This window comes from Castor canadensis, chromosome 19 (genome assembly GCF_047511655.1).
Source record: "Castor canadensis chromosome 19, mCasCan1.hap1v2, whole genome shotgun sequence".
Classification (NCBI taxonomy): Eukaryota; Metazoa; Chordata; class Mammalia; order Rodentia; family Castoridae; genus Castor; species Castor canadensis.
Genome location: NC_133404.1, coordinates 20,034,375 through 20,053,927, shown reverse-complemented (window position 1 = coordinate 20,053,927; position 19,553 = coordinate 20,034,375). Strand labels below are relative to the sequence as shown.

The window sequence follows — 19,553 nt, the reverse complement described above, 5'->3', positions numbered from 1 at the left end:
GAACTAAATAGAGCTTTTTCAAAGGAAAAAGTCCAAATAGCCAAAAGTACGTGAAGAAATTCTCAAAATTCCTGACAATAAAGAAAATGCAAATCAAAATCTCGGTAAGATTCCACCTCACTCCTTAGAATGGCTACCATGAAAAACACTATGAACAATAAATGTTAGTGAGGGTGAGGGGACAAAGGAACCTCATACACTGTTCGTAGGAAGGTAAATTAGTACAACCACTATGCAAAACAGTCTGGAGGCTTCTCAAAGAACTAAAACTAGAACTGCTGTATGATCCAGCAATTCTACTCCTAGAGATATACCTAAAAGAATGTAAGTCAAGTTACAATAAAAGCACCTGCACACCCATGTTTATTGCAGCGCTATTCACAATAGCCAAGTTATGGAAACAGCCAAGATGCCCCACTACTGATGAGTGGATTAAGAAAATGTGGTATTTATACACAATGGAATTTTATTCAACTATGATATATTTCATATTGTAAGAACTTTTGTAAATACTACAATGTACCCCCAGCACAACAATAAAAATAAATTACAAATTAATTTTTTAAAAATGCTCTGTCAATATTTTTGTATTTTTATAGAAAGTACATGGGAAAACCAATAAATCAGCAGACAAAGATATTGACACAAATTTAGTAACTACCATTAGGGCTATGTCCTAACCATCATTATAAGCAAAACCTTTAAAGTTCTGCTCAGAGAATATGTGGTTCAATATAATATGTAGTTCTGTTTATACAGATTGAGATTATGAAAATCCTCGGTAGGTTTTGTGGATAAGCAGATGGAGATAATAGAATTTCACAGTCTTGTCAGATAATATATTTGTAGCCTAGAAGAGTCTCAAAACTTCATTACTACTAATATATTTATTGAGATACCAAAAGGTTGTGCCTAGAAGTAGTTACTCTACATCTTAAATAATGCTTGGACCAAGTCACAATAAGATCAAGAACAACAATGTGTACACATATGAATAAATGTATAAACAATAAAAAAGTGAAAAAATATAAAAATGATCAAGGGCAACCACCAGTAGATTTGTTGTCCATCATAAGAAAGAATTAAACATGTTTTTAAAAAATATAACATTTCAGACACCTCATAATGTGTTATGCTTAATATTAAATATACAATTAAACAAGTACTTAGATTTCCTAGCTGGGAAGAAAGCATGACCTGTGATTTTAAAAAGCGTCAACAGGAAATGACAATTCTGATAATGATTCAGCACATATGGGCCATGGTGCAGCTGTAACAATGTTTGTGAGCTTAAAGAAATGTGTAATCTTAATGAATGAACAGGTGGGTTATCTCAGCAAGGAATTATAAAGAAAAGAAATTCTATGATGAACTGTACAATATCTGAATTGAAAAAATTCACTCAACAGATATAGAAGATTAAAGATGGCAGAAAAGAAGCTACGTAAAAGTGAAGATGGTTACATGGTGTATCTAATCTGAAAAACAGAGGATAAATATATTTAATGAATGAACAGAGCCTCAGTAAAATGTAGAACACAATTAATTTTTATTACATAAATGTAATTGGAGTTCCAAAATGAAATGGGAAAAAGAATGAGACCAAAATTTTTAGAAAAAATGAAGTTAAAAAAAATCTAAATTTAGGTGGGAAAAACCCCACTAACTTACAAATTAAAGCAGTTTAGTGAAATACAGGCAGGATAAATGCAAATAAAACCATTATAGTCCAAATAAAAAGTACCAAAAGTAAAAGTACCTAAATAAATATGTGCTGTTGACACACCTGTATTCTTAGTACTCTGGAGGTAGAGGCAGGAGGATCACAAGTTCAAGGCCAGTCTCAGTTACATAGTGAGAACCTGTCCTGAAGAGGAAAAGAAAAGTTCTATTATATGTGGCTCATCTCTTGTGTGTGATAACAGAGTCCAGAAGATAATGACCTTCCTTCCTTGAAGCACTGAAACTAAAGAGAAAATCTGTCCATTGAAAATTCTATATCCAGAGAAATATGCTCGTAAAATCTTGTTGGAATAAAGAAGTTTTTAGAGAAATAAACACAGAGAGAACAGCCAGAGAAGATGTGAAAGCACAAGAAAAATGTTGTGGGAAGTTAACTAAACTAATGGAAATAAACCAGGTAGAAATTAGATTTGCAAGAAGAATGGACAACACAGAAATGGTAAATATGTGGTAAATATTGAACATTAGCTTTTTGTTTTCATTCTCTCTATGAAAGTCAAAATAATAATATTCTATATGAGGTATATAGAATAGAAAAAAATAAAATGTAGGTCATAAGGAGGATGGGGAACATAGGGACACACGCTCCCAGGAGGCGAAATGCTACAAGGATGATTATAAGTAGACTGTGATGATGATACCATCCTAGGAGTGGGTCTTAGACCTCTCAGTTGTGAGTGTTCCAGATTATTGATGAATTGAAGAATGATTTGGACAAAACAAAAAGAAGTAGCAAGCAAAGCTAGATTTATTGAAAGTGGAATATAGTCTCACAGATGGGAGCAGACCTGAGAAAAGAAGTATGAGATCCCAATTCTCTGTCAGGGTTGTAATTTAAGGCCAAATCTGGGGCTTGAGGGTGGGGGCTCAAAGGAGCATCCCTGTTATGATTGACAGCTTTGATTGACAGGAAGATGTTATATAACTTATTTTTGACTGCACATGTCCCTATCCATAATGCATTCTGTTAAATTACATGCATGAAATATAGCCCATATGTAGGGGGTCTGTCACAAGGTCTTCTGAGGACAGGTTCCCCTGACCTCAGTGCATGTGCTAGTTCCTGGACTTTCCCTTCTGCACAAATATCTTCTTTTATCGTGATGTAGCAGCTATTGAGTTAATCACAAAAAGGAGGTTCCAAAGACTTTCCCAACCAGGTGTCTCCTGAAGCAGGCATGTCCCAAACAGGACTTGGGGCATATCCTAAGTGGGACTTTCATGACATTTTATCTGGTCAGTCTCCAACCCCTCTTGAGCAATCTATATTCCCTATTCTCCTGCCACTATAAGAATATATATGGTAATGTACTGAGAAATCATGAAAACACCATCAAAAGAACAGTTAAGCCAGGTGCCAGTGGCTCACACCTGTAATCCTAGCTACTCAAGAGGCAGATATCAGGAAGCCTGCAGCTCAAACCTAGTGCAGGCAAATAGTTGGACAGGCCCTACCCTGAAAAACCCAATGCAAAACAGGACTGGTGGAGTGGCTCAAGTGGGAGAGTGCCTGCCTAGCAAGCCTAGCAAGCATGAGGCCCTGAGTTTAAGCCCTATACCACCAAAAAAAAAAAAAAACCAAAATTGCAGTAATTAAATAGAATATAACAAAATATTTAACCAAAAGAAAGGAAAACAAACCAGAGAAATGGAAAAAAAGGAAGAGGAGGAGAGGACATAAGAAGAAAAATGAGGGGATTCCAAGATGGCGGCTAGAGGGAGGAATCAGAAAGCGAGCCGCCTATAGTGAAATCTTGAGAGATGCCAGAGACACACTTTGCAGGCATAATCACTGAGAAAAGGCATAACTTTGACACCTCCACACCTCCAGCCGGCGCAGAGAATCTCCACTTCACATTAAACAGAGAAAAAAGGAGGGCCCCCGGACCGCCAGTCGCCGGCGCCCAGACGGCTTGGGAAGATGTGGACCAGGTGAGCTTCGCAGTACCGTGGTACTCCCACAGACAAGCCTGGGCCAGAGCAGCATAGCCCCCTGGACAGACAAACCCCCACCCAGGGAAAAAAGAGAAACTGAGTAATAAGCAATAAGAACAATAAAGACACACTGGAAAGAGGGTGGGGCGCCCTGAGCGCTGAAGATTGGGGGAAGGGAACCCTTCCTGGGGCTGTAAATAAACAAGCCGGGCAGGCTGGAGAGGCTCTGGCGGGAGCTGGGGCGGGGTGCGCGCCCAACACAATGAATAAATGGATATATGAACTCAGGACAAAAATAGACAACATTAAAGAGGAAAACAGTCAGGATATGGAAAACCTCAGAAAAAAGAATGAAACAGAACTGCAAAACAAAACAGAAGGCCAATCCAGCAGAATAGAACAAACAGAAGACAGAATCTCAGAACTTGAAGATGAAATGGTAATCAAAGGAAAAACTGAAGAACTATTAATTAAACAACTCAAGACCTGTGAAAAGAAAATGCAAGAACTCACCGACTCCATCAAAAGACCAAACTTGAGAATCATGGGCATCGAAGAAGGAGAAGAGGTGCAAGTGAAGGGAATGCGTAATATATTTAACAAAATAATAACGGAAAATTTCCCAAATCTAGAGGAAGATATTCCCATACAGATGCAAGAGGCCTCCAGGACACCAAACAGACCAGATCAAAATAGAACTACCCCACGACATATCATCATTAAAACAACAAGTTCAGAAACTAAGGAAAGAATATTGAAGGCTGTAAAAAAGAAAAAACAAGTAACATACAAAGGTAAACCCATCAAAATCACAGCAGACTTCTCAACAGAAACATTAAAAGCAAGAAGAGCATGGGGTGAGATCTTCCGGGCACTGAATGAAAATAACTTCAACCCCAGGATATTCTACCCAGCAAAACTATCATTCAAAATAGATGGAGCAATAAAAGTCTTCCATGATAAGCAGAAACTAAAATAATATGTGACCACAAAGCCACCACTACAAAAGATTCTTCAAGGGATTCTGCACACAGAAAGTGAAACCCAACGTAACCATGAAAAGACAGGCAGCACCAAACCACAGGATAAGAAAAGGCAAGAAAGTAGAGAGTAACCTCAACTTAGGTACACGCAATCAAACCTTCAAACAACTAAGACAACTAAATGACAGGAATCACCACACACCTATCAGTACTAACGCTTAATGTTAACGGACTTAATTCACCCATCAAAAGGCACCGCTTAATGAAATGGATTAAAAAGGAATATCTAACAATTTGTTGCTTACAGGAGACCCATCTCACTGACAGAAATAAGCATAGGCTAAGGATGAAAGGCTGGAAGAAGATTTACCAAGCCAATGGCCCCCCAAAACAGGCAGGAGTAGCAATACTTATCTCTGACAAAGTAGACTTCAAACCTACATTGATCAAATGAGATAAAGAAGGACATTCCATTCTAATAAAAGGGGAAATAGACCAAAAGGAAATAATAATTATCAACCTGTATGCACCCAATGTCAACACACCCAATTTCATCAAACATAGCCTGAAAGACCTAAAAGCATATATAAACACCAACACAGTGGTTGTGGGAGACTTTAACAACCCATCATCATCAAAAGATAGGTCAGGCAAACAAAAAATCAATAAAGAAATCCTAGATCTAAGATATACAATAGATCAAATGGACCTACTTGATGTCTACAGAACATTTCATCCAACTTCTACACAATATACATTCTTCTCAGCAGCCCATGGAACCTTCTCCAAAATAGATCATATCCTAGGGCACAAAGCAAGTCTCAGCAAATACAAGAAAATAGAAATTATACCGTGTATACTATCTGATCACAATGCAGTAAGAGTAGAACTCAACAACAAAAGTAAAGACACAAAACATGCAAACAGCTGGAAACTAAATAACTCATTACTTAATGGAGAATGGATCATCGATGAAATAAAAGAGGAAATTAAAAAGTTCCTGGAAGTCAATGAAAATGAAAACACAACCTACCGGGACCTATGGGACACAGCTAAGGCAGTCCTGAGAGGAAAGTTTACAGTCATGAGTGCATATATTAAAAAGACTGAAAGATCCCAAATCAATGACCTAATGATACATCTCAAACTCCTAGAAAAACAAGAACAAGCAAATCCCAAAACAAATAGAAGGAGAGAAATCATAAAAATAAGAGCTGAAATCAACGAAATAGAAACCAAAAAACCATACAAAGAATTAATGAAACAAAACGTTAGTTCTTTGAAAAAATAAACAAGATCAGTAGACTCCTGGCAAACCTGACTAAAATGAGGAGAGAAAAAACCCAAATTAGTAGAATCAGGAATGCAAAAGGGGAGATAACAACAAACACCATAGAAGTCCAGGAAATCATCAGAGACTACTTTGAGAACCTACATTCAAATAAATTTGAAAATTTTAAAGAAATGGACAGATTTCTAGATACTTATGATCATCCAAAACTGAACCAAGAGGAAATTAAACACCTGAATAGACCTATAACACAAAATGAAATTGAAGCAGCAATCAAGAGTCTCCCCAAAAAGAAAAGTCCAGGACCTGATGGATTCTCTGCTGAATTCTATCAGACCATTAAAGAAGAACAGATACAAACCCTCCTTAAACTGTTCCACGAAATAGAAAGGGAAGGAAAATTGCCAAACACATTTTATGAAGCCAGTATTGCACTTATCCCAAAACCAGGAAAAGACTCCTCCAAAAAGGAGAACTGTAGGCCAATGTCTTTAATGAATATTGACACAGAAATCCTCAACAAAATAATGGCAAACCGAATTCAACAGCACATCAAAAAGATTATTCACCACGACCAAGTAGGCTTCATCCCAGGAATACAGGGGTGGTTCAACATACGAAAATCAATAAATGTAATAAAGCACATTAACAGAAGCAAAGACAAAATCCACTTGATCACTCAATAGATGCAGAAAAAGCCTTTGATAAGATCCAACATCATTTCATGATAAAAGCTCTAAGAAAACTAGGAATAGAAGGAAAGTACCTCAACATTATAAAAGCTGTATATGACAAACCTATAGCCAGCATTATACTTAATGGAGAAAAACTGAAACCATTCCCTCTAAAATCAGGAACCAGACAAGGATGCCCACTATCTCTACTCCTATTCAACATAGTACTGGAATTCCTAGCCAGAGCAATTAGGCAAGAAGAAGGAACAAAAGGAATACAAATAGGTAAAGAAACTGTCAAAATATCCCTATTTGCAGACAATATGATCCTATACCTTAAAGACCCAAAACACTCTACTCAGAAGCTTCTAGACATCATCAATAGCTATAGCAAGGTAGCAGGATATAAAATCAACATAGAAAAATCATTAGCATTTCTATACACTAACAATGAGCAAACTGAAAAAGAATGTATGAAAACAATTCCATTTACAATAGCCTCAAAAAAAATCAAATACCTAGGTGTAAACCTAACAAAAGATGTGAAAGACCTCTACAAAAAAAACTATACACTTCTGAAGAAAGAGATTGAGGAAGACTATAGAAAGTGGAGAGATCTCCCATGCTCATGGATTGGTAGAATCAACATAGTAAAAATGTTGATACTCCCTAAAGTAATCTACATGTTTAATGGAATTCCCATCAAAATTCCAATGACATTCATTAAAGAGATTGAAAAATCTGCTGTTAAATTTATATGGAAACACAAGAGGCCACAAATAGCCAAGGCAATACTCAGTCAAAAGAACAATGCAGGAGGTATCACAATACCTGACTTCAAACTATATAACAAAGCAATAACAATAAAAACAGCATGGTACTGGCACAAAAACAGACATGAAGACCAGTGGAACAGAATAGAGGACCCAGATATGAAGCCACACAACTATAACCAACTTGTCTTTGACAAAGGAGGTAAAAATATACGATGGAGAAATAGCAGCCTCTTCAACAAAAACTGCTGGGAAAACCGGTTAGCAGTCTGCAAAAAACTGAAACTAGATCCGTGTATATCACCCTATACCAAGATTAACTCAAAATGGATCAAGGATCTTAATATCAGACCACAAACTCTAAAGTTGATACAGGAAAGAGTAGGAAATACTCTGGAGTTAGTAGGTATAGGTAAGAACTTTCCCAATGAAACCCCAGCAGCTCAGCAACTAAGAGATAGCATAGATAAATGGGACCTCATAAAGCGAAAAAGCTTCTGTTCATCAAAAGAAATGGTCTCTAAACTGAAGAGAATACCCACAGAGTGGGAGAAAATATTTGCCAACTATACATCAGACAAAGGACTGATAACCAGAATATATAGGGAACTTAAAAAACTAAATTCTCCCAAAACTAATGAACCAATAAAGAAATGGGCAAGTGAACTAAACAGAACTTTCTCAAAAGAAGAAATTCAAATGGCCAAAAAACACATGAAAAAATGCTCACCATCTCTAGCAATAAAGGAAATGCAAATTAAAACCACACTAAGATTCCACCTCACCCCTGTTAGAATAGCCATCATCAGCAACATCACCAACAACAGGTGTTGGCGAGGATGCGGGGAAAAAGGAACCCTCTTACACTATTGGTGGGAATGTAAACCACCAGTAAAAATGTAAAATTTCCAGAGTGGAAATTTTTTCCACTCTGGAAAAAAATTTGGAGGCTACTTAAAAAGCTAGACATTGATCTACCATTTGATCCAGCAATACCACTCTTGGGGATATACCCAAAACAATGTGACACAGGTTACACCAGAGGCACCTGCACACCCATGTTTATTGCGGCACTATTCACAATAGCCAAGTTATGGAAACAGCCAAGATGCCCCACCACTGATGAATGGATTAAGAAAATGTGGTATCTATACACAATGGAATTTTATGCAGCCATGAAGAAGAACGAAATGTTATCATTTGCTGGTAAATGGATGGAATTGGAGAACATCATTCTTAGTGAGGTTAGCCTGGCCCAAAAGACCAAAAATCGTATGTTCTCTCTCATATGTGGACATTAGATCAAGGGCAAACACAACAATGGGATTGGACTTTGAGCACATGATAAAAGCGAGAGCACACAAGGGAGGGGTGAGGTTAGGTAAGACACCTAAAAAATTAATTAGCATTTGTTGCCCTTAATGCAGAGAAACTAAAGCAGATACCTTAAAAGCAACAGAGGCCAATAGGGAAAGGGGAGCAGAAACTAGAGAAAAGGTTAGATCAAAAAGAATTAACTTAGAAGGTAACACACACACACAGGAAATCAATGTGAGTCAATGACTTGTATAGCTATCCTTATCTCAACCAGCAAAAACCCTTGTTCCTTCCTATTATTGCTTATACTCTCTCTGCAACAAAATTAGAGATAAGGGCAAAATAGTTTCTGCTGGGTATTGGGGGGGGAAGAGGGAGGGGGGTGGAGTGGGTGGTAAGGGAGGGGGTGGGGCAAGGGGGAGAAATGACTCAAGCCTTGTATGCACATATGAATAATAAAAGAAAAAAAAAGAAGAAAAATGAGTAATTGAGTCATATATATAAATAACAAGATGGTAGACCCAAGCTTAGCTATTTAAAATTATGTGGAGACAATCTACTGAATAGTAGATAGTCTCAAAATAGATAGTGTCAATTCCTAACTATATATTGATAAAAAGAAGCAAAATTTAAGCATAAAGATATGAGTACATGTTGAACTCAACTATTATATATTGTAAGAATTTTTGTAAATGTCACAATGTACCAACAGTACAATAATATAATAAAAGAAGAAAGAAAATAGAAGATAAACATATTGAATGAGACTAAAATTAAGAAAAGGTCTTTTACCAAAATAATAAGGACAAAATTGTTGTCTCATCAGAAAATCAAAGCTTTCATAAATACGTATGTACATAACTGTAGTGCTTCATTTTAAAAGAAGAAAAAAACTGACAATACAAGCAAATTAGAATGCTACAGCCACTGTTAGAGATTCCAAAGCATTTCCACAGTAGTACCCCACCCCCTTATCCACGGTTTTGTTTTCTGTTCTTTCAGGTATCTACAATCAACTGAAGTCCAAAAACACTAATGGAAGATTTAAGAACTAAATAACACATGTTTTAAATTTCACAGCATTATGAGTTGAATGTCAAAATGTTAAAGCATCCTGTCTATCCCACCTGTCCAGAGTATCCACACTGTATGCACTATGCACCCATTAGTCAGGAGCCATCTCAATTATCAGATCCAGTGTCACAGTTTAGCAAGGCTTGTATTCAGGTAACCTTTGTTTCACTTAACAAAAGTAGTGACACTGGCAATTTGGATGTGCCAAATAGAAGCCATAAAATGTTTCCTTTAAGTGAAAAGATGAAAATTATTAAAGAAAAGTCACATGCTGAGGTCACAATGGTTATGTCACTTCATCTCATCATGTAGGCAACAGGAGGAAGGGTGAGGACAGTGCAATAAGATATTTTGAGAGAGAGAGAGAGAAGGAAACACAACATTCACACGATTTTATTATTCTATATTTTTGTAATTATTCTGTTCCTAGTTATTATTGGTGCTACTTTACTGTGCCTAACTTATAAATTATACTTTGTCATACGTATGTGTGTATAGGAAAAATATAGCGTACATAGGGATAGGGTATGGTACTATCTGCAGTTTCAGGCATTCACTAAGGGTCCTCTACCATAACTCCATAGAAAAGGAGGGGCTACTGTGTCAGTTGTGTGCACAAGCAAGTACACACAAAATCAGCAAAAAGATAGAGGACCTGAAAAAACTACCCGTGTTTCTGACTATTTGATGTTACAGAACTCTACAACTAGTAAATATAGCACACAACAAACTTTAATTTCTATGTACCATGATACACAAAAATTGATTTTTCATGAATCAAAGACTTGGGTGTTAAAGCTAAAAAGGTGAAATTTCTAGAAGAAAACTTGGAATTCTAACATTGGATTAGATAAAACAAAAAGCTTTAATGAGGAAAGCCTTAAATCATTTATGAACAAGCAGATGTTTCATGTTATTGGACAGAATGCAACATCATGAAGACTTCTTGGTTATATACAGTAAAGGTATCTTTTCAGTACAGAGTTCCTCCTTCTAGTCTTAGAAAATGTATTTGGTACACAAGCATTTTGGTTTTATGTATGAATCTTTGTGTTAATGTTTTCTGGCCTAAATATGTTATAAGTAGGGCTACTTTAAAATTTTGCATATAATGATAAAACATCTTGCAACTGCTTAAAGTGGAGGGAAATGATGGGGGTGAGCCATCCAATGTACTATGTAAGCTTATTAGAATTTATCACAATGAGTTACCCTTGTACAATGAATATATCCTAATAAAAATGAAAAAATTGCTACAGAATAAGATTTTTAATCTCCTAAAATAATTCCAAGGATAAACAAGATACAATAAAATATCACTCATCACAAGCAGAAAACGCACCAATATTGAGATAGCATTGTTAGAATTATCTGAACAGAATTTTTTTAAAAAATATATCTTTTATTCATATGTGTATACAATGTTTGGGTCATTTCTTCTCCCTTCCCCCATCCCCTCCTTCTCCCCCCCACCCCCTCTCGACCAGGCAGAAACCGTTCTGCCTTTATCTCTAATTTTGTTGAAGAGAGAGTATAAACAATAATAAAAAGGACAGAGCATTTTTGCTAGTTGAGATAAGGATAGCTATACAGGGAGATTCCTAGCATTGCTTCCATGTACAAATGTGTTACATTCTAAATTGATACTCTCCAACTGACCTTTTCTCTAGTTCCTGATTTCCTACTCCTATTGGTCTCTGTAGCTTTAAAGTTCTGCATTAGTTCCTTTGCATTGAGGACATCAAATGCTATCATATTTTTTTGGGTGTCTTACCTATCCTCACACCTCCCTTGTGTGCTCTCACCTTATCATGTGCTCAAAGTCCAATCCCCTTGTTGTGTTTGCCCTTGATCTAATGTCCGCATATAAGGGAGAACATATGATTTTTGGTCTTCTGAGCCTGGCTAACCTCACTCAGGATGATGTTCTCCAGTTCCATCCACTTACTTGCAAATGATAAGATTTCATTCTTCTTCATGGCTGCATAAAATTCCATTGTGTATAGATTTTCTTAATCTATTCATCAGTAGTGGGACATCTTGGCTGTTTCCATAACTTGGCTATTGTGAATAGTGCTGCAATAAACATGGGTGTGCAGGTGCCTCTGGAGTAAACTGTGTCACATTCCTTTGGGTATATCCCCAGGAGTGGTATTGCTGGATCATATGGTAGATCGATGTTTAGATTTTTGAGAAGCCTTCAAATATCTTTCCAGAGTTTACATTCCCACCAGCAGTGTACAAGGGTTCCTTTTTCCCCACATCCTCGCCAGCACCTGTTATTAGTGGTATTGCTAATGATGGCTATTCTAACAGGGGTGAAGTGGAATCTTAGTGTGGTTTTGATTTGCATTTCCTTTATGGCTAGGTGAGCATTTTTTCATGTGTTTTTTGCCATTTGAATTTTCTCTTTTGAGAAAGTTCTATTTAGTTCACTTGCCCATTTCTTTATTGGTTCATTAATTTTGGGAGAGTTTAATTTTTTGAGTTCCCTGTATATTCTGGTAATCAGTCCTCTGTCTGATGTATATCTGGCAAATATTTTCTCCCACTCTGTGGGTGGTCTCTTCAGTTTAGAGACCATTTCTTTTGTTGAGCAGAAGCTTTTTAGTTTTATGAAATCCCACTTGTCTATACTTTCTCTTAGTTGAGCTGCTGGGGTTCTGTTGAGGAAGTCCTTGCCTATACCTATTTCTTCCAGTGTTTCCTACTCTTTCTGTACCAACTTTAGAGTTTGGGATCTGATATTAAGGTCCTTGATCCATTTTGAGTTAATACTAGTACAGGGTGATAAACTTGGATCTAGTTTCAGTTTTTTACAGACTGCTAACCAGTTTTCCCAACAGCTTTTGTTGAAGAGGCTGTCTTTTCTGCATCATTTATTTTTAGTGCCTTTGTCAAAAATAAGGTGGGTATAGTTGTGTGGATTCATATTTGGGTCCTCTATTCTGTTCCACTGTTGTTCATGTCCGTTTTTCGGCCAGTGCCATGCTGTTTTTATTACTATTGCTTTGCAATATAGTTTGAAGTTGGGTATTGTGATACCTCCAGGATTGTCTGAACAGGATTTTAAAGTAGTAGCATAAAATGCTTTGATGAGCAATTACCAACATGCTGGAGCTAAGTGGAAAAACATACAGCCTCATCAAGACAGTCAGGGTAAAATGAAGAACCAAACACACTTTTAGAATAGAAAATAATCATAACAAAGAGAAAAAACTCCCTAGAATGCTCAGCCACAGAATGGAGGGCACCATGGAAAGAATCAGTGGACTTTAAGGTAGAAAAAAATCTAGTCAATCTGAGCAGCAAAGAGAGAAAACAGACTGAAGACACAGTGAATTAAGCTTAGGGACCTGTGTCATACTGAGTAATGGCTTAATATTTGTATCATGGAACTTCCAGGAGAAGTCAATGAGGCTAACAAGCATTCAAAGAAATAATGGCTAAAAGTTTCTCAAATTTCCCAAAAGGCATCTAAATTTCCATATTCAAGGAGCTAAATAAATCTCAAATATGATAAATTCAAAGAATTCCATGCTAAGTTACATTATATTCAAACTTAAAAACTAAAGGAAAAAATCCCAAAAATGGTAAAGAGAAATGGCACCCACCATTCCTATAAGGAAATACAACTTGAATGACTGTGATTTCTCATCTGAAACCACAGAAGCCACTGGAAATGATGAAGTATCTTCCAAATGCTAGAAGGAAAAGGCTTTTGCTGTGATTTCTCCACTGAATAAGAATATCTTCCATATAACTTCAGAAACTAGTTTTCCTTAGTTTCTCAAGGAAAACTAAGAGGATTTATCATCAGAAAATGTATCCTAAAATAATGGGCAAAAAGGTTCTTGGAAGAAGATTGGTGAGGTAAAATATTTTAGAATAGGAAGGAAGAAAAAGTAACATAAAAGGTGAAGTTTTTAAATTCCCTGTAATGGTTGATGGAAAAAAATCATATTGTCGCCTGGGATAGTTCTTGTATTTTTAAAGGAAATATTTAAGACAACTACATTACAATCAGAGAAGAGTAGAGATTGGTAAGTAAGAGACTGGCAGGAATGTCATCAGGTGATAAGTTGTGTGTATAACATAATAGTTGGAGAAGCCACTAAAAAACTGTACAAAGTGTTACTCTCAAAAACACTGGAGGAGAGGCACCTGCACATCCATGTTTATTGCGGCACTATTCACAATAGCCAAGTTATGGAAACAGCCAAGATGCCCCAGCACTGACGAATGGATTAAGAAAATGTGGTATCTATACACAATGGAATTTTATGCAGCCATGAAGAAGAACGAAATGTTATCATTCGCTGGTAAATGGATGGAATTGGAGAACATCATTCTGAGTGAGGTTAGCCTGGCTCAAAAGACCAAAAATCGTATGTTCTCCCTCATATGTGGACATTAGATCAAGGGCAAACACAACAAGGGGATTGGACTATGAGCACATGATAAAAGCGAGAGCACACAAGGGAGGGGTGAGGATAGGTAAGACACCTAAAAAACTAGCTAGCATTTGTTGCCCTTAACGCAGAGAAACTAAAGCAGATACCTTAAAGCAACTGAGGCCAATAGGAAAAAGGGAACAGGTACTAGAGAAAAGGTTAGATCAAAAAGAATTAACCTAGAAGGTAACACCCACGCACAGGAAGTCAATGTGAGTCAATGCCCTGTATAGCTATCCTTATCTCAACCAGCAAAAACTCTTGTTCCTTCCTATTATTGCTTATACTCTCTCTACAACAAAATTAGAAATAAGGGCAAAATAGTTTCTGCTGGGTATTGGGGAGGGAAGAGGGAGGGGGCGGAGTGGGTGGTAAGGGAGGGGGTGGGGGCAGTGGGGAGAAATGAACCAATCCTTGTATGCACATATGAATAATAAAAGAAAAATGAAAAAAAAATAAATAAAATAAACACAGGTACACTGGGAATGTGAAATATGGCAAGTGAGACAAGGTTCTGAATGTTAATTTCACTTATTAAACTGATTTAAATATAAAAAAAAAACACTGGAGGGGTGGTATGTGTCAGTGTGTACAAGACTCTGGATTCAATATCCAGCACCAAAAAATCAAAACACTGTAGAAAAACCAAGATTAAATTCTAAAAACTGTTGAGGTAACCCACAGGAAAAGAAAGTAAGACATGAAAAAACAAAGTAAACAAACAGAAAACACAAAATAAAATGGTATGGAATGTTTTAAATATTAATAATTACACTCAGTGTGTATTATCAGAATATAGCAAATTAAAAGGCAGAAGTTGGAACAGTTGTCTCTAAGAAAGTCACTCCAAATATTATATAAATAGGTTGACATGAATCTATTTGTAATAACCAAACAGAGTGGTGGGATCCTTCAACAAGTGAATGCTTAAATTGTGGTACACCCACACCATAGAACATTACTCTGCAATAGAAAGGTACAGCGGTTGTGCAAATGCATCTCAAGGGCATTTCACTGAATGAGGGGGAAAAAAAATAGGCCAACCACATCAAATACTCTTGGCTTGAGTTTAGCTGAAGAGATTTATTTCTGACTTAGATAAAAAAAAAAAGTGAAAATTTACATTCATCCTTCCTTCCAATGATGGATGAGAAAGAAAGTTGCCCTGGGATACTGGGAGGGAAGAATGTTTCCATAAAGGATTGTACATTGATTAGGATCAGCTGAGGTTTCTTCCTGGATTTCTGGTGCTGCCCCACAGAGGGTGAAAGCTATGGTACCAGTGAGGATCCTTGGAGAGCACTCCTGTTTTCTGTGTAGCTTAGATCTCTGTACTAAATAGGAATTCCTCATCCAATTTTTTTTCCCTCATCATTGTATAGTCTCTGGGTCTGGCTTGAGGGTAAGGAAGTGAACAGATAGGTGGCTCCTGACTGCTCTGGCATGCAGGGTATGAGAACTGATGGGCAAAAGCTATGGAAATTACAGATACCAACAATGCCATCAAAACAGAAACTAACACTTCAAACTTCTTAGACCTGACATGGTCACACTACTTTTTAAGGTAGATATTTATTACAAGAACTTTTCCCATGAAGCACATACCTGGCATCACTGTCAACTTTTCCAGTTTTCACAGCATTTTTACATGAAATCTCACAATTTTCCCATCTATCATAAGAACAGCCTGACATGCTGTTTTTACTACACTGATTTTAAAAACCGATCATGAAGATAAATGGCTCATCCTAACCAAATGCTAGGAAAGCCCAGGGGAAGACTGAGAGTTAGACTTCCAATCAATATCTTCTACACCTGGACAGGCTGTCCACTCAGTGCTTTGGACCCATTCTCCAAATTACCCTGGCAGAACTACCTGGGGCAGGTGAGGGAGGAATGAAAGGGGAGTGACGCTATAGCAAAGGTGGAAAGCAGTGGGGTTTATCTGCCGTGGGGGCCTTGTCTCTGACTAGCACTGCAATGTGGTGTTAATATACAGATGCCCGTGATGCTGGGGTCCAGGTCCCTCACCTGTCCTGACAGGTTTTGATTCTCAGGGATTCCATCCAGGGAGAGTTAGCCTTTACTTTTCTCAGATGATAATCTTCATTTCACTCTTCATGTTCAACAATCACCATCTCCTTTTCACTCATTTTCCTCCTAAACTATCCATCACATACGCGCTTCTTTTCCATATCTTTTCCACACTTTGATAAATCTTCAGTGTTCATCCACCTATATAAGATACTCAAAGTCAAACCAATATTGAGCATTATGAATTAAACAATTCGTTCAAAGTATTGTCTAAATGTTAAATGTCTAAACTGTGTTGACTGCTATGCTGTGTAACAGCATGCAAAGATGAGCAAAATCCAGTTTTGATTTTAAAAATCACAGAATCTAACTGGGGTGTAGACATGAAAAAACTGATGCATTTCATTGTGATAATGAAAAAATAAGTGAGGTACACCGAAAGGCACAGACATAGCACAGATGGCACATGCTCATGTTGTCAGCTCTGGGGTGTTGTCAGGAAAGGAAGCTCAGAAAAAAAATGGAGCTAGGCCTGGAGAATCGTGGACAGAGTGGAGGAAGAGGTAAAGGGTAGGATCTATAAGAGCTCTTATTTAAACCTGGCTCACAAATCGTATGGACCTTAAACTTAAAAGTCACACCAGTTAGGAAGGTTGGACATGAAACAGCCATGGAAGTGATGCTTTGTTCATGCACCATGGTTTCTCTCCCGTCCCCTGTGCAGGCATCACTACAGTGCTAACCATGACCACGCTCAGTACCATAGCCAGGAAGTCTCTGCCTCGAGTGTCTTATGTGACCGCCATGGACCTTTTTGTGACCGTGTGTTTTTTGTTCGTCTTTGCTGCTCTGATGGAGTATGCCACCCTTAACTACTACTCAAGCTGCAGAAAACCGGCGGTCACAGAGAAGAAAACGTCGGTGAGTGGCAGGCAGCAAAGGTTTCTGGGAGGTAGTGGGGGACAGTTAAGGTAAGTGTGCGCTTAAATGCAATTGCATTCCTAAGGATCTCACAAAATAGACTTGTGTAGGTAACACAGCAAGACTTTAAAAACTGAACATGGATTTTGGAAAGGTGAATGTGATCCTCGCCATCTCTGCTGCTTTGTCACCTGCTAGTGACAGGATTAGAGCTTTAATTTGTTTACTTAGTCATTTGAGAATTGAACCCAAGTTTTCACATTTTTGCATTTGCAAGGTGAGTACTTGACTACTTGGCCAAGCTCCCAGTTGGCCTAGAACCATGATCTCCTACCTCTGCCTCCAAGTTGCTGGGATTGCAGACATGTATCACCACATCCAGCGAGGATAAATTTCCACATACCTTAAAGATCACTCCACCACACTTTTCTGATTACTTTTCTTCTTTTCTTGCAGTTATTACATCCAGATTCCTCAAGATGGATTCATGAGCGTATAAGCCTACAAACACCCTCGGTATGTTTAGCCTTACAGGTGCTAGTATGTTTGAGAACTCTGACAAAACTAAGCTTGCATTTGAAAGATATGTTCCTGCTAATGTGTGCATGTATTAAAGACAAATGAGTGACATACCTACTGTCTTTGGTTTTTAGTACTACTTTAAAAAAATTTCCAAGCATTTGCAAAGTAGAGGAGAAAATTAACCGTAACCCTTCTATGCAGTGATTAAGTGCATGGCATACATATTATTTCTGACTTTTCCTAGGCACTGAAATAATATGTAGTCATGCATTTTTTAAAAATTAAATTATGATCTATATATTAATTTATAAGCTCTTTAGTAACTCAAAAATATGTTCTTAAGTTTCTGTGTCATAAACACTTCATAAGGTCATTTTAATAATTGGATCATTGCTCATGTTGAATGAGCAGACAATCGTAGCTGGATGGGGGGTACTGATGAGTACAGGCCTTCACTTGAGCCACTCCAACCAGCCCTATTTTTGTGATGGATTTTTTGACATAAGGTCTCTTGGAATTATTTGCCTGGGCTAGCTTTGAACCACAATCCTCCTGATCTCTGTCTCCTGAGTTCATATTCTTTTCATGCTGACTTGTATGCACCTGTAACAGCTTAATTAGCTATAAATTCCTGCAGGCAGAGTGACTGGGCCAAAGGGATTGTTTGGTCTTTAACAAAGAGCATCCTGCCAGCCCCAATAGCATGGTGAGACCCAACTCTTCAAATTCTCTCACATTTGGCTTCATAACCAAACAGAAAATAGCACCATCTAAATTGATTATTGATAAAGTATAATATTGTCACTTGGTTATTTTTTATTTTCACTTCTTTTTATGAGCTGCTTTATGATGTTTTTAAAATTATATTGATATTTTAAAGTAGCAATCTGCCATTTATTTGTTATTTATTATGTGTATTATATTTTACAGTACTGAAATTTGCATAGTCACATATAGAATATATTGGGGCTATTACCCTACTGTTTGCCATATGGATTATTTCAGCTTTCATTGGCAACATTGACACTGTCATTTCTTGTGCTTTTTTTCTATATGCATCATTTTAAGTTTCATGTTGTCAAATTTCACCAAGATGACATAACTATCCTCACTTTCTTTTGAGCACTTTGCTTGACTGCTATGCCTCAGTGTTTCAACTCACTTTATACCCATGACAACCCATTATACAGATAAGAAAACTGAAGCATGGACAAATTAAGCCCTATAGATGTTGGCTAAGGTTTAACAGTTTAAAGATAAATTTCTAATATTTAATTATTAATGTACTTGGTTTAAAGAAAGAATATAGCTCTAATGAAAAATTGAGAAGTGTATGGTTAAACCACTGAAATGAACTCCCACTTTTATCATGTCACAAGTTTTATATACAATCATGACTTTTCTCCCTTAATACATATCAATTCATAATGACACTGAATGTTGTATGGCCACCCATAGATCACAGGTGTTTTCTAACTGCTAATCAGTATCTTACATTTAGTGCAGCTCAGCCTGTGTTTGCAAGGAGACTATAGTTATCTGTACTCTGCAAGTGTGTATCATCTGAATTCTGACGGAATGTTAGTGGGCATGCCACTTTCACAGCTGTGGGAAACCAGCAAATGCTTGCAAAGAGCATCATACTGAACCATAAAGACAAGAGGGTGCTGAATGACAGACACATGGCAAAACTGATAGCCTGAGGCCCAAAGAACACATTGTCATACCAGTCATCAGGCTGAGAGATAAGGGAAAGAAATATTGACATCTTTGGTGTAGAAATGAAACTGGCAAAAGAAAAAAAATCCTTTACCACAGAGAAAAAAGAAACT

The 19,553-nt window shown here is 37.2% G+C and overlaps 1 protein-coding gene across 4 annotated transcripts in view; it reads left to right on the top strand.

Annotated features, from left to right (window-relative positions):
• Gabrg3 (gamma-aminobutyric acid type A receptor subunit gamma3) overlaps nucleotides 1-19,553 on the top strand; it is a 620,605-nt gene that overhangs the window by 594,687 nt on the left and 6,365 nt on the right. For 3 of the 4 annotated variants that reach the window (XM_074061795.1, XM_074061797.1, XM_074061796.1), the window contains 2 exons: nucleotides 17,003-17,199; nucleotides 17,656-17,715. In XM_074061795.1, coding sequence (XP_073917896.1) covers nucleotides 17,003-17,199; nucleotides 17,656-17,715 — 257 coding nt within the window. Of the gene's footprint in view, nucleotides 1-9,718; nucleotides 11,130-17,002; nucleotides 17,200-17,655; nucleotides 17,716-19,553 lie in introns of those variants that run through there. The other variant, XM_074061798.1, reaches the window with a different exon arrangement.